The 14,075-nt window shown below is 34.4% G+C and overlaps 1 protein-coding gene across 1 annotated transcript; it reads right to left on the bottom strand.

The window, feature by feature from the left end:
* Positions 1 to 10: 10 nt before the first annotated feature.
* LOC141829236 (uncharacterized) lies at positions 11 to 13,697 on the bottom strand. The gene is made up of 13 exons (XM_074716660.1): positions 13,509 to 13,697; positions 13,387 to 13,425; positions 13,208 to 13,312; positions 12,355 to 12,450; positions 12,118 to 12,236; positions 10,581 to 10,682; positions 8,333 to 8,452; positions 8,182 to 8,247; positions 6,064 to 6,130; positions 4,020 to 4,073; positions 3,664 to 3,747; positions 751 to 786; positions 11 to 567 (listed from the first exon to the last, which is right to left on the bottom strand). The coding sequence occupies exons 1-13, from the start codon at positions 13,596 to 13,598 to the stop codon at positions 451 to 453; spliced, it is 1,095 nt and encodes a 364-aa protein (XP_074572761.1). The 5' UTR covers positions 13,599 to 13,697; the 3' UTR covers positions 11 to 450.
* Between the last annotated feature and the right edge of the window lie 378 nt (positions 13,698 to 14,075).

The raw sequence follows: 14,075 nt of genomic DNA, 5'->3' as shown, positions 1-14,075 counted from the left end.
AGAATCAAACTTCACAATAAATATATTGTTTAAATACACTTGCTTACAACACTAGAATCCTACAGAGTATGAAGTAATACAAATATACAATGGAAGCCAATTACCAGAACAAAAACAGTAGCATCTCATATTTTCTCTAGACTCTGCACATTTTAGCTAAACTATTTTGTATAGCATTAGCAGCAATGATCTACAAACTAAAACTATCAATAAAGAATTAGAGTGAAAGATTCTTGCTTTGGTAAGCAACGTCTGATATGTAGTCAAGCTCCGGAGAAAGCAAAATCTGCATCCTTATGCAATAGATGCGCCATCTGATAATGTGCTAGGCACAGAAGTATCTGCTTCAATTATTAGTATACTCACCTAATAAAATTACCATCATGCCCTTCATAGAAAAATAATGGCACCCTTTAAGCTTGAAACCTGGAACGGTGAGAAATTCACTTATTATTCTTTTCTTTTTGCTAAATTTTGTACGCGATGTTCCCATTTTCCATCTTCCTTCACAGCTTTATTCCAACGTGCCTTGAAGGTTTTGAGCTCAGACGTTGACTGCCGCCTGATCTAAAAATTTTCACAACAATAACAAGAAGTCATGCCAATTCTAACTATTTAGTTTTTTATTATATGGATCTAGTTCCATCATAGAACTTTTCTAAGGCTATATCCCTTATGTCAGGTATTTTTATAAACAACTAATTAACATCTAGAATTCTAGCTCATGGTAATAGAATGAAGAATTCTTACATGGGTTCGTAAATCCAAGGATCTTGGTTTTTTCACCTACAAAGAGGGGAGGATCAATGACTTCAGAAATTGACTTTTGTATGGAGAAAAAAAAACATCTAGGATTCAATTTCTGAAAAACTAACTTTAGCCAAACATTTTAGAAAGAAAGCTTTGGCACAACGGTAAAGTTGTTGTTGTATGACTTTGAGGTCACGAGTTCAAGTCGCAGAAATAGTCTTTTGCAAAGCAGTACAGTTGCGTACAATAGATCTTTTTCCGAAACCCTGCATTGATGCGTTGATAGGAGCTTTGTGCACTAGGCTATCCTTTTTGATTCTCTAGATGCATCCTTCTATTTGCAACTTAGTAAAGCATAATCATCTTTTTCAATTATGGTTAAAGAACATTTTGTTGGCTTATGGACGATCACATCACAGAAGCACAATTTGTGGACCAGCAAGCTCAATTGGCTCAGCTATGATCCAATTGCAGGAAAAAAAAAATCCAATTCTAATTTTTTCTCACGTGATTTGATGTGGTAGCAGGGAAGGGGTTGATGTAATTTTTCCTCAGTGGGTATGTTCCAAAGTTTAGGAGATACTTTAGAGTATGTTTAGAGGTTGTGAGAAACCATATTTCTCACAGAAAAGAAGGTTTTCTTCTTCAGGATATCAGGGGAACACCAAAAGTGAGGCTTTCAATGTTTGCAACATTGATATTGATAGACAATTCTAGGATAAGTTAGGAGGGTTTGTACAAGATGTGGCCAGTATTGTGTCTTGGTTTTCATTGTAACTTTCTTACATATTATATAGGTGATTTTCTGCAATAGCGTTGGTTTGCATTGGATTGTGTTAAATTGTGCATATCCTTTTTGTGTGTTTGTGCTATTCTACCATAGAAAACAAACATTTCACTATACAATCTAGTATACAGTCTTGACGTTTAGGTGATTCTGCATTTTAAATATTTGAATGTGTATTGCTTGAGGCAACAATTTCTAATCTAAAAGTTGTGCTAGAGCAATCTCCAAACCCAATAAGTGGTAACCCCAACAAGTGATATCAAATCTGAGGTTGTCAGATTAAAGTAGCGCATCTAAGACTTTAGAGTAGGTGTAATTAGCACCAAAAACATGCAAGTTATCTATAAATGGCAACTTGAGTGAACATAGAGAGTTCTCTATCCAAAGGTTCAATGGAAGTACCAACTTCCCTTTGTGGCGATTGAGGATGTCGAATTAGTTGGTGCAGCAGAGTCTATATGATATTCTACTTGATAGAGAAAAGATCAATCCATCAGATATTACAAAGTTGTCAACAGATAATAAAGGCAAAAAAAAAATCAGTATCATCAAATTAAATCTTGAAGATAGTGTAGTGACCAATGAAACAGTAAGATAATGATTTGAAATGACATTACACAGATAATAATGTAGAGATTGAAATGACATTACACAGATAATAATGTTATCAACCAAATCCATATGGTAAATGATAATGATTTGATAAAGCATTAAGTATATTCCAAGAAATTGTAAAGGAGTTGACCAAGATTGATCTAAGATGATGACTTTGTGCAAACATTTATTATTTGTGTGACTCAATTCTATCCTTTCGTGACCACTATTAGTTGGCAAGAGAAGATAGCTTTACATGAGGTAACAAATGAAGATTTTATAAATTTTTCTCTAAGGAAAGAAAAACTATATCTTCAGATGCAAGTGAAAGTGCACTAGTTAGAGCACTGCATCATATTATAGTAGCCCAATATGTGAGACAATGAGGCTCAATAGCCCAACAATGGTCCAATCGAAGAAAATCTTACTTTAGGGTATTCTAAGAATGGTTTGTTGCCATGACAAGAAAAAAAATGGAATTCTACACATGTTCCAGGGCCTAAGTAATGCTTTCAAGTGTGTTTTAGAGGTTCTGAGGGGTCATATTTCTAGGAGAAATGAGAGTTCTCTAAGAGAGACCTTTTGATGTCCCATGAGTGCTAAAGGTAAAGCTTTCATTGGTTTCTCTATCTGTATTGAGAGAAAAAAACTGATGGAAATTAAGAAGGCTTCTTTACAAGGTCTGGATAGTACTTTACACATTTTGCACTGTATTTATCCCTCATATATTATATGAACTTAGATTTCTCCATGGAAAAGGTTGAACCACATTAACTTATTCTTGCTCTTTTTGAGTTTTCATACTATACCAGAGTGATGAAGACTGGTGGAGGTGATTCAGCAATATAGAAGCACTAGATTTGGATCGATAGTTATGATTTGAAATGGTGAACTCTAGCAAGTGTTGGTCTCTGAACCCGACAAGTTGTATCTGGGGAACTTATGATCCAACACATTCCAGAGCAAAAAAATAATAATAATAATAGAAACATAGTAAAACTTTTCTTAAATTTGGAGTACATATTACGAACAGTGTCGTGAAGTCATTTTCTGCTATGTCATGTCAAAATGTTATATTCCTCATCTAATTCAGTTCTCACTTATCATGGAATAAGTTGATTTGGCAAACAGACTTCTTTTCTGGCTCCTCTTTCAATAACTTCTAATTTGTGTTCATGTTGGGAGCATTTCTAGATATTGTGTTGCATTTGGATTTTTATTATTATATTCATTTTAATGAGGGTACAGTATTATTTAGTTTCCTTTCTGTGTGTGTTCATCACATGAAGTGCCCGAGTGAACTGATGGTGAAATAAGAATAAGATCTGCTAACAAGAGCAGGAGTTCAACATTTAACTATATTCAGCAACTTAACAAAAATTTGAGGGTCCATGTATTCCGTAGATAAATAACTAGTAAAAGCACAAAGATTGAAAAAGGTGGAATGCACATGACTTATGTACAAAATAATAATTAAAATGTTGAGCAATATATTAAATAAAATTGTAAGTATGTTGGACAAGGCTAAGGACCTTGGAAGATCCTCCCAAAGTGGGAATTCCCTTGTGGACAATGAATTCAGTGTCAATTATGCCAATTTTCTTGGTTCGATCACCCTGAAATTTCATAAATCAAATCAATTTCCATTGCAATAAGATTCGTTTAGTGTCAGAACCTCAATAAACTCCCTCTTGTAATTCTGCATAGACATGGGACAAGTATAGAGGTTGAGTAGTTAATAAATTCAAGCAAACAGATCTATGAAGAATTTAGGAACTAGTTCCTACAGGGTAGAGGCGTAGAGAATCTTATCCTTAAACAAAATGAAAGTATGAAATGATTATCCTAACTAGTGAAGTAAATAAGAAATCAGTCTTCATTTATTTACCTGTGCACAATAACCCAGCTTCATGTCCAAACCCCACCCATGAACCAAATCATTCTGCCAGTACAAGTAATTCAGTAAAGGCTGCAGTGCTTAGGCAAGTCATATAAACCAAATGAAAATTTTAGATAATTTTCCAATTTCCAAGGTATTGAAAAAAAAAAACATAATAGATTGATTATCTTCAAGTGTGATCAAAATCAGTAAGGGAATTTGAATCACTAAGACAACATGGCACTCCCAACCAAGGTTCAAAATCTCAAATTGTGCAAGAGTTGTCTTTAACTTAACACTATTTCAGTATTCTCGGGGTTCTGAAATATGGTGTTGTTGGCGACTTGGAGGGGGAAGGAGGAAGGAGATGAAGAAAAAAAGAAGACACGACTATATAGCTAAGTTCGGACTTTGTGCCTCATTTGTAATGGTACAATTTTGACATTGTTAGAAGACACGATATTGTAGCATGTCAAGGAGTGTCAAACATCAACATGACATGATACTCATCATGATTGATGCAATGACAGAGGATAATTTGAATGGAATCAAGTAGCATCGAATTTTGATAATTTATTAGAGTTATATGTTTTGACTATGTTGTTCGACACATAACAAGATTTCAAGCCATGCTTCCAACTATTCTCCATGAGTATTCTTTAAATTAATTTAGGATGGAAAAAACAACAAAATCAAAAGACTTTCTATTAATATATAAACCAGAAAATAGAAGCAAAGTTTAGTGGAGCCAACAACCTCAGCTAAGGAATCAACAATATCAATACTAATGACCATGGGATGAAGCAAATTTTCAATATGAGATAGAATTTTCACAATTTAATTAGGTGGAAACAAAGTTAAGATATTAAAATTCTTAGATAATTGACAAGATTATAGAAAATGACAGCAGGAAGTCAAGCAGGAATAAAATAAACAAATGCAGAGAAAATAAGGCTAAGGCAATATTTGGTATTGAGTTGGTGCTGACCATCTTATTTTGTGTGAACAGTTCATTCAACTGTATATTGTGTTTTTGTATTTAGGACTGAGTATTCGGTTAAAACCAAATCGAATTAATCGAAACCGAATCAAACCGAATTTTTTTGAACTAACCGAACCGACCGAATTTTCAAAAAAAATCAAACGAACCAAACCGATTAAATATCGGTTAATTCAGTTTTCAACTGAATTAACCGAAATAACTAAATTTTTTAAATATTATGAAAAATTTACCAATTAGTTAGGGATTTATAAATCTACTTACTTAGGAATTTACAAATTATTTTTTATTTTGATTAATTCGGTTTATTTGATTTAACCGAATAAAGAATTTTAAAATTGAAACCAAACCGAATTAATCAATTTTTTTAGAAAAAATATCTAAAATTCTGAAATAACCAAATCGAATTTTTAAATTCGGTCAGTTCGATTGATTTATTCGATTTAACCAAATTTTTGCTCACCCCTATTTGTATTGGTATATGATGTGTCTGAAGTGATTTTTGGCTATTTTGCAATATTTTCATGTTTGATGGGTACACAATATAGTAAAAGGGAATGAACTTTATGGTAGTGAAATCACTTCTCTTGAACCAACAAGAACAGTGTTTGAGTTAAGAGGAACCTATTTGATTATAGGATCTATAGTTTGTACATTAAGAACCCTTAGTAAGCCTTGCATTAATGAGAGGCTTTTGGGCTATGTTTACCTTAGGTGGCAATTTCAATTCTTAGCGTACTAGGTCACTTGTGTTTGAATCTGTCTCATAAAAGCAAATTTCACACATTAATACAAATAAAGCAGGTACCTTGAGCCGATTCCACCAGTCATTTAGAGAAAATAAAGGTGAAAGATGATACAAAGGCCTAGGATCAGTCAAAATTTAAGGAACATTGGTAAAGGGCTTATTTTGAACAACTTTCTATATTCTGGATACCAAAAGTTCAGTAAATAGTTAAAAGAATGTTGAAGAAAAAGTCATGTCTCTTAAACATAATGAGAACAAGATGACAACAGTTATCTAAGTCGCAAATCAAAATGTGAATGTATTACCTGTATGAGGTGCCACACACATTGCCATGCAGATCGAGAAAAAACAGGAGCCATACCTTCAACCCATCTAACATGAATAGTAGAACCAAATAAGTATAGTACAAACTCAACTTGGAAACAACCCAAGATCCTTTATGCCAAAGCAAGTTACCAATTTACCTGAAAGGGCAAACGGAAATCATGGTGCCAACTTCCAGGAATGCATATAAGAGGGAGTAATGATTACAGAAAGCAAGGAGAATAGTACAGGTTAGCAATCCAATAGTATTTTTCTTTTCATTGACAGGAACATTAACATGTAAAGAAGGTTCTAAAAGAAAAGTCAATTTTCCAATATCTGATTGAAGATAATTTAATAAGGGATGTGCCTATGAATGGACAAGCAGTTTTAACTTGCAAATTAATGGATAATGATTCATGCAATAAGATTCACTATACATGGTGGTGGTACTCTAAGAGTTTCCTCAGGATCCCCAGATAAATGGTCTTTCTTGCAAGAGGCAATGCAGAGGTATAAGCATATATGAACATTTGGTCCTTTGATTTAGTGAAGTAGGTTTCTCTATCTATAAAATCAGTTTTTTCTTTCAAGAATTCATCATATATCATATGATACAATTAAACACATAAACCAATCATCCTAACTGGTGAGTCTCGATGAAAGACAAACTCTCCAGTTTGCAGTTGTAGTTGATTCCTCATTGCACAATGGCTATATCTTTACAACCAAAGAAGTTGCCAGATCAAAAATTCTGTAATGCATATCCATATCAATAGTTCCATGTCCACAAGCCTAGAAGCCTAAATGCAGATGCACATCCAAATGATACCAAGGCTTCTTGAAAAAAAGTTCAACATATCTTATAGATAACAGTAATTATGTTTCAGCTGAGCTGCTCAACATTAAAATTCAAGTTGAGTTTTCATCTAAAGTATATTTTAACGCAAAGAAAGTTTCTAGCACTATATATCCTTTCCAGTATGAATATATCAACCTTACTTTTATAAACACAAGGCAATTATACGACCATTTTAGTCACATTCAAACCAGAGTATTTTTATTACTTATGCCTCATTTACTCCAAAGCACAAATAAGAGAAAGGATGAATTGAAAGAGAGTCAAAACAACTTCCTCCATTTACATATCCTAAAAATATTCCATGGATGGATTTTGCCCGAATTTAAGATGAACTGAAGTTTTTGCTCTCTCTTATAAAAATTCTTACTAAACAAACATGAACTCCTATCATGAATCACAAACTTCAGAATAGTTGGCAGTTGCAAACTCCAGAAAAATTACAATCCAACTAGAAGAGCTCACGGTTGCAAAATTGTGATCGCTGTGAGCTCGTGACAAGGTTGTAAATCGCTTGTGGTGACCTCAAGTTGGTGGCCTGATTGCAAATTGTGACTGTAGCAAGCTCATGGTGAGGCCTTGAATTGCTCGTGGCATCTACAAGGTAGCAACCTGGTTGTGAATCACTTTGTGAGCTCATAGTCTAGCTGCGATTCATTGTCATAAGCTCCTAGTCTAGCCATGAGTTGTTATTTTTGGAGGCGGTCCTTTCCTCCTATGAGCTCACAATTTGGCTGAGTCATGGCAGCGAAAGGTCCTTTGCTCCCTCCCTTCTTTACTTCTTTCATTTCTACTAAAGATTTTTTTTCACCATTGATTCCTTTCCCTCCTCCATCCACACTTCAGAGTAAACAAAGCATTATAGATGAGGAAGAATGAGAATTCTTGTCATTACTTGTTAATATAACATGAAACTAGTATTCATTATGGGAGATTGAAATCATTGATCGGGTTATAATCATCACACTAAAAAGCCTTGTAGCAACTTCATCTCCCTTAGTTCAAATACATGAGGAAAATAAGAACACACCACAATTTTAGTAAGAGGAAAAGCTCATATGTTCAATATGTCAAGGATGTCTATTAGATTTTTAAAAGAAACTGGGTGGCAAAAAATGTCATCATCAGAATGCAACCTAAAAGGAACTAGCTAAAGGTTCGACACAAAACTATCAATGCCCTCTAGCAAAATGGATACAAGGTACAATCAAAAGTGCTAGTATGTAACAAAAATTATGATGCCTACGCATAGATATATTACCCAGTGCATGGAGGTCCCTTGCTTTCTTCAGAACACTTTAGACTTCCACGATGGTTGTAAACCCGTCTACGCAAAAAAGGGGAAAAAATGAAACTGCAACAACAATGAAGTAACCTAAAAAGTTACAAGGTTAGATCATTGCATAAATAACCTGTGGACCTTCGTCATTCTATTTCGGACTGTAATGCGATGGTGTATATTAACTGAGTGATGAGGATCCAAAGCGGGTTGAGATATTTCCAGACCTTGAGAAGACATTAAGTGCAAGTACCTGCATAAGAAATGAGGAGAACCATAAGGCTATGCATTATGTCTTCTTCAAGGAAGAACTACCATTGTATCTAGAAGTAAATTTCAATAGGAATAGCAATCTGCAATAAATAAATAAAATTAAAAGCCAACAAATGATCAACAGTCAGTCTTCTGTATTCTTCTATCAATAGTCAAATTCCATTTGAATGATAATCTTAGATTATATTGGCATGCATATTCATTATCAAGTAGTGCCAAGACAAGGACCACTATAAAGAAAAGTTGGTTAGAGAGAGTTCAGTAGCATTTTGAGTAACCTAATCCACTTCACCTATTGCATATCTTATTAGGTACTATTTGTATGTCTTTTTTTTTTTTGGCTTTAGAAAATTTAACTTAGACTGATGCAGGATTAGGGCAGTGAGATTGCTTAGAATTGGTGGACTACAAATTAGTTTGCCTTTAACATCTTGGTCATCTAGGGTATGCATATAGGACCTATTGAAATGTATAAGTTTTTCATTCATTTTTTGAAGTCAAACTACTAGTATGGTATGCTTAGTGGAATTTTTGGTAAAACAAGGATGAACTGATAACTAGAATGGAAAATTTGTTGGTGCAATCGACCTACAGAGTTTTGATGTTTATTTGACAATATATTTAATGGAATCTGGTCAAGGTTGACCTATTCAAGTGAGAAGTCTAATCAAATCAAGGTTGACCGAACCACTAGCAAAGGGAACAGTCTAATCAGGTGAAGATTGATTGGATAACTAACAAAGAAAAAGTCCAGTCAGGTCAAGGTTGATCGGATGACTGACAAAAGGGAAAGTCCAAATAGGTAAAGGTTGACTAGATGCTTGACAAAGAAAAGTCTAGGCATGTCAAAGTTATCGGATGTCTGACAAAGGAAAAGTCCAAACAAGTCAAAGATAATTGAATGTCTAACAAAGAAAAAGCCCAAGTAGGTTAAGGTTGATCAAATGCTTGGTAAAAGAAAAATCCTATGGGAGTAAATCCTAAATAGTAAGAAGTCTTAAAACAGTGAACTACAAACAAATGTGACTAGTAGGTCAAGTAGAGGAGGTTCAGATGACCGAAATAAGATTTCTGATTGACCACCGACCGGTGGTCAATCGGACCAACGGATTTTGGTCAACCAAAGTATAGTGTCATTAACAATATTTTGCACTATTATTATTGTTATTGTACTAACTTTGTTTCACGAGAAATAGAATATTAGTTCAATCAACCAAACAGGAGGTTCAACTTAAGATAATGTCGAGTTGCATAAGATCCTCCTTTTAATGGAAAGAAGGGGATCGATCGACCAAACCCAGACGGTGATCGAATAAGACAAGACCTGGTCTGCGAAGGAAATACCGAGGTTCAGTTGACCAATCAGAAACGATCGGTTATTGATCAAGTTGATCACACGAAGATATAATATGATCGGATCGTGAACTTGTACATGAACCCGGATAGCATTGAGGTTCAGTTGACCGATTAGGAGAATCAGTCAACCGATAAAGACAGAAATCAAGCGCCAAATTTAAGGGATCAGATCCAGATCAATCGACCAAACAGGAGGTTCAATCGACCGATAAAGTCTTATAAAAGAGGACTCGATGGCAGAGGCTCAGTAATTAATTCACTCTCCAAATGCGCTCCATTCTGTGCTCGAAAGTTATCTCAAAGCTCTGCAATCGGAAAAGCGTCAGGAGGAGTGTGTAACATTCAGAACTTTCGGACCAATCACCAAGTCTTGTTTGTATTTACCTTAAATATTCTTATCTTTATATTATTTGTGATTGCATTTACAACTCATGTAAGAGGTTTCTACGCTTCTGGAAAGTGGACTCAGGCCAAGTACACAAGCCTTGGTGTGAACCAAGTAAAATTATTGTGTCTTTGTTTTTTCTTTATGTTCTTTATTATTCTACTGCTATACTAATACTCTGATAGAAAGAATAAAGAAAAAGCGACGAATGTTATTCACCCCCACCTCCCTCTAGCTCACCGTCCAGGTCCTACAAAATCAACATGTGAACGCCGAAAATTTAATGTTAAGAATAACTTAACAAATTGAAAAGCTTACTCCACAATCTTGCTTTGATCCATCAAGAAATAAGGAGCCTAAAATTTACCTATTAAGGTGAAAATTCTCCACTCCTAGGTCTTCATCCCATAAAAAGATGTAATCATAGACAAATACAATATCTGGATGAAGAAACCGCTTGGCAAACCACCTGCAAAACACAAATGTATATGGTACAAGTTTAACTTGTAAAGTGTGTTTCAAGATAAATCATCATTGATGAAAAAAAACATAAAAGTATGTATGTATATTGACAAGTTGATGTCCAAGGCAAATAACAAAGATAAATTAAACTATGTTGCAAAGGAGGAAGAGGACATCCTCTCTTCCTTCAGTGTAATAATAAGAATGAGGGTATTATAAGTATAAAAATAGGAAAATAATTACAAATTAATTAGAATATACTAGATGTGTACCGATTTTATTTTCAACTTTGAGTTCTAGTAATTCAATACACAACATTATACATTTGTAACAATTTATCCTACTATCAATTTTTTGTCAAATTAATCAAATGGGATGCCAAATAATTGTGAACATTTAAATTATTGTAAGAGTATGAGTTGGTGGATAGTTATTCATGGTTTGAAATCTAGTCAAGAACTGAGCATCTCTCCCATTCTAGATAATTACCAAAAGCTAATATTGAGCATGGGTAATTTGTAATTCTTCCTATGTTGTCTGTGTAGATCATGCCTATGAGTATCATTATGTGATGACACTTGGCACGTTTTATCACATGTCAAAATGACGTCAATGAATATCAATTAATTCATGGGAAATTCCTCCTATGTTGTCCGTGTAGATCATGCCTATAAATATCATTATGTGGTGACACATGGCACATTTTGTCACATGTCAAAATGAATACATCTTGTTTCTCTAAAATTCTAATTCAATTGATTATCTAATTTCTATAGTGTTATTCTTAAAAATAAAATTAAATAAGTTAAGTAGAATAGAATTATAGGAGTAAATCTAAAATAAATCTATCTTGACATGCATTGAAGTAAAAATAAGCAAAAGGCAATTTTAGTTCAACTGTTTAATTCATATAATCTTATTAGAAGTAAAAAAAATTTAAGTGAATGATGATTAGATTAAATTCACTAAACATACTTTAACAAAACACATGCATATCACTTATTGTAAGATATAGTATTATAATAAAATTTTGATTAAATTGAATATCTATTTATTATAGTTTTATTTTTAGATATAAATTAACTAAGTAAAAGTGTATTAAAGGAATACAACTCATCTAAATTCATTTCAGCAACTTTGAATATTGTCAAAACATGCCAAGTGTCTACATAACATAACTAACACTTAACACTATACCAAATTCATTCAGGCCGAGACCAAAACTTGGGCATGGAATGATACTTTAAAAGTTGGTAGTGTTACAACTCAAAGTTGAGAGCAAAATTAAGCAAAGCCCATAGTTTAGTAAAAATTAGTAATTTGCCTTAAAACAAGCTTAGTAGAGACAAGAAACTATAAACCAAAGAGGAACTATGTTTTGGTAGAATCCCACAAAAAATAAAAACATTGTTTCTTGGTTCCATTTCAAAAAAAAAACATACCACTTTGTCTGGTTACGAGCGACTACATGTATTGCCTTGCCATTCCACTCAAGATCACGCCAACCATCCACATTTCCATCGTAGTGGAATAGTATTATAGAGCAATTTTCTAGTAAAAACTGAGACAAAAAACATTTTAAAAAAAATTACTAGAGTTGTATCAAATAAGAAACAAAACATTCTATTACATCGTTCTTCTAGATTAACCAAAAATATTCTGCATTAGCCTGCACTCACTTTATGAACTGTATTGTCCACATTGTTTTTCTGTGAAATGCCAACAGCCATTGCCAAGAGTGCTGAATAGCTTTGATTAGTTTTCTCCACAGCTATCTAATCAAATGAACTTAGCTAAACTAGTAAATTAAAAAAGAAAAAAAATGGAACAAAAAAGAACTCCACTGAAATGAGAAACAAGAAGAGAAAAATAATCTTAATTTTTTAAATAATAGGATAAACATGATTAAGCTATAAAGTCTAGTTGCTTCAAATTAGCAAATAAGCTAGGCAAAGCTAGAAGCCAACAAGAATTTCTGATTAGAAATCAGAGATAAAATCTCATCAACGTGCTGATAAAATTGGATTACAAACAGTTTGTCCTTGCACAAATATTAAAACATCTTTAAAAGAAAAGTCAAAATGTCAATTAATATATTTGCACGAGTCAACTAACCAAAATGGCTTATGAACAGTTTGCGTTGAAGAAAAAGGAAGTGGTTATTGCTTTTTACATGCCAACAACTAAAGGAAGAAACTTGAAGCAAATACAGTACAAAATTACACAGGAGACGCTCACTTCAACTTGTTTCTCCCAAACAGGGATAAGCATCTCCAGACAGATTCACAACAAACTATTTTTATTCCCATTAGCCATGCTTAGCACAAGGCATGGAAACTCCTATAATAATACATTATTCACTGTGTTCCCCCCATCAATACAAGACAAACTCAACTTGTGCAACCGAAATCTCATAACGGCCTAATGGCGATAGAAATGTTTGAAAATTTTATAGAAGATTCTCTCGATCTAGAAATCAAAGGAAAAAATGATCAGCTATAAAAGAAATAAAAGAGATAAAAGTTAAATTACTCTAGAATCAGAAGAGGAGCTCTGCCAGAGAGATTTGAGCTCTAAATCAGAGGCCGATTCGATGATGCCGTGGGGCAGACCTTGAAGCGCATTTCTCCACGGACTCTGCAGCTCACAGAAACACCATCATGAGGCCGTAACGCCACAGTACAAGAAATAAAAGAGAGCAAGAAGCATACCTCCGTCATCACGACAGTTTGGACACGCCGCACATCCACCTGAGAAGAGAAGAAGAAACGGCACCACCAACATGAGCAAGGGAGAAAGGAGCAATGCAATGGGGAGGGAAAGAAAATCCTACCTTGATGCGCTCGAATTCGAGATTGATGATGAGGATAAGAGCGAGGGAGGTGAAAAGTGCGATGAGACCGAGGTAAGTCCTCCTCTTCATGATCAGTGGTCGACGGATGTCAAACTGTTCTTATTAGATTTTGGTTTTGGTTTTGCACCTTCGCTATGATCGTCGTCGTGGAGCTTAATTTTTTTTTTTTCCTTTTCTGTTTTATTTTTGGTGGAGGAGGCGATCGGAGGCGCATTGGCTTCGGCGAGACAGAGCCGAAAGAAAAAGAAAAGATCGCGCGGCAAGATACGACGTTGGACGCGACACGACTTTGCTCGCGGTTTCACAACCATCCTTTGGTTGGTTGTCGCGTTAGTCGTATTCTAAAAGCACTGGCGAGGAAAGGAGAGGTTGGCGAGGAAAGGAGAGGTTGGAAATGTCTGTTAGGTCCTACTCGAGCTGGGCCGAATTCAGGTTAGACCTGAATTCATAATTGGGTCAACAAATTCGATATCTATTGACTACTTGGTTCATAGGTCAGAATCATAATCGATACTGTAGGTCCAAGTCATTAAAAATCATCAATTT

This window comes from Curcuma longa, chromosome 5 (genome assembly GCF_044706935.1).
Source record: "Curcuma longa cultivar G26 ecotype Majalengka, Jawa Barat chromosome 5, ITB_CL_G26_1.1, whole genome shotgun sequence".
NCBI classification, from domain to species: domain Eukaryota; kingdom Viridiplantae; phylum Streptophyta; class Magnoliopsida; order Zingiberales; family Zingiberaceae; genus Curcuma; species Curcuma longa.
Note: the sequence above shows the minus strand (reverse complement) of the source record. Positions and strands in the feature narration are given on the sequence as shown.

Coding starts and splice junctions, on each gene's coding strand:
- LOC141829236 (XM_074716660.1), bottom strand. CDS start 13,598: ATGAAGAGGAGGACTTACCTCGGTCTCATCGCACTTTTCACCTCCCTC. Junction 13,313..13,386: donor AAACTGTCGTGATGACGGAG/GTATGCTTCTTG, acceptor TGTGAGCTGCAG/AGTCCGTGGAGAAATGCGCT. Junction 10,683..12,117: donor GCTCGTAACCAGACAAAGTG/GTATGTTTTTTT, acceptor TGTGTTTTGCAG/GTGGTTTGCCAAGCGGTTTC.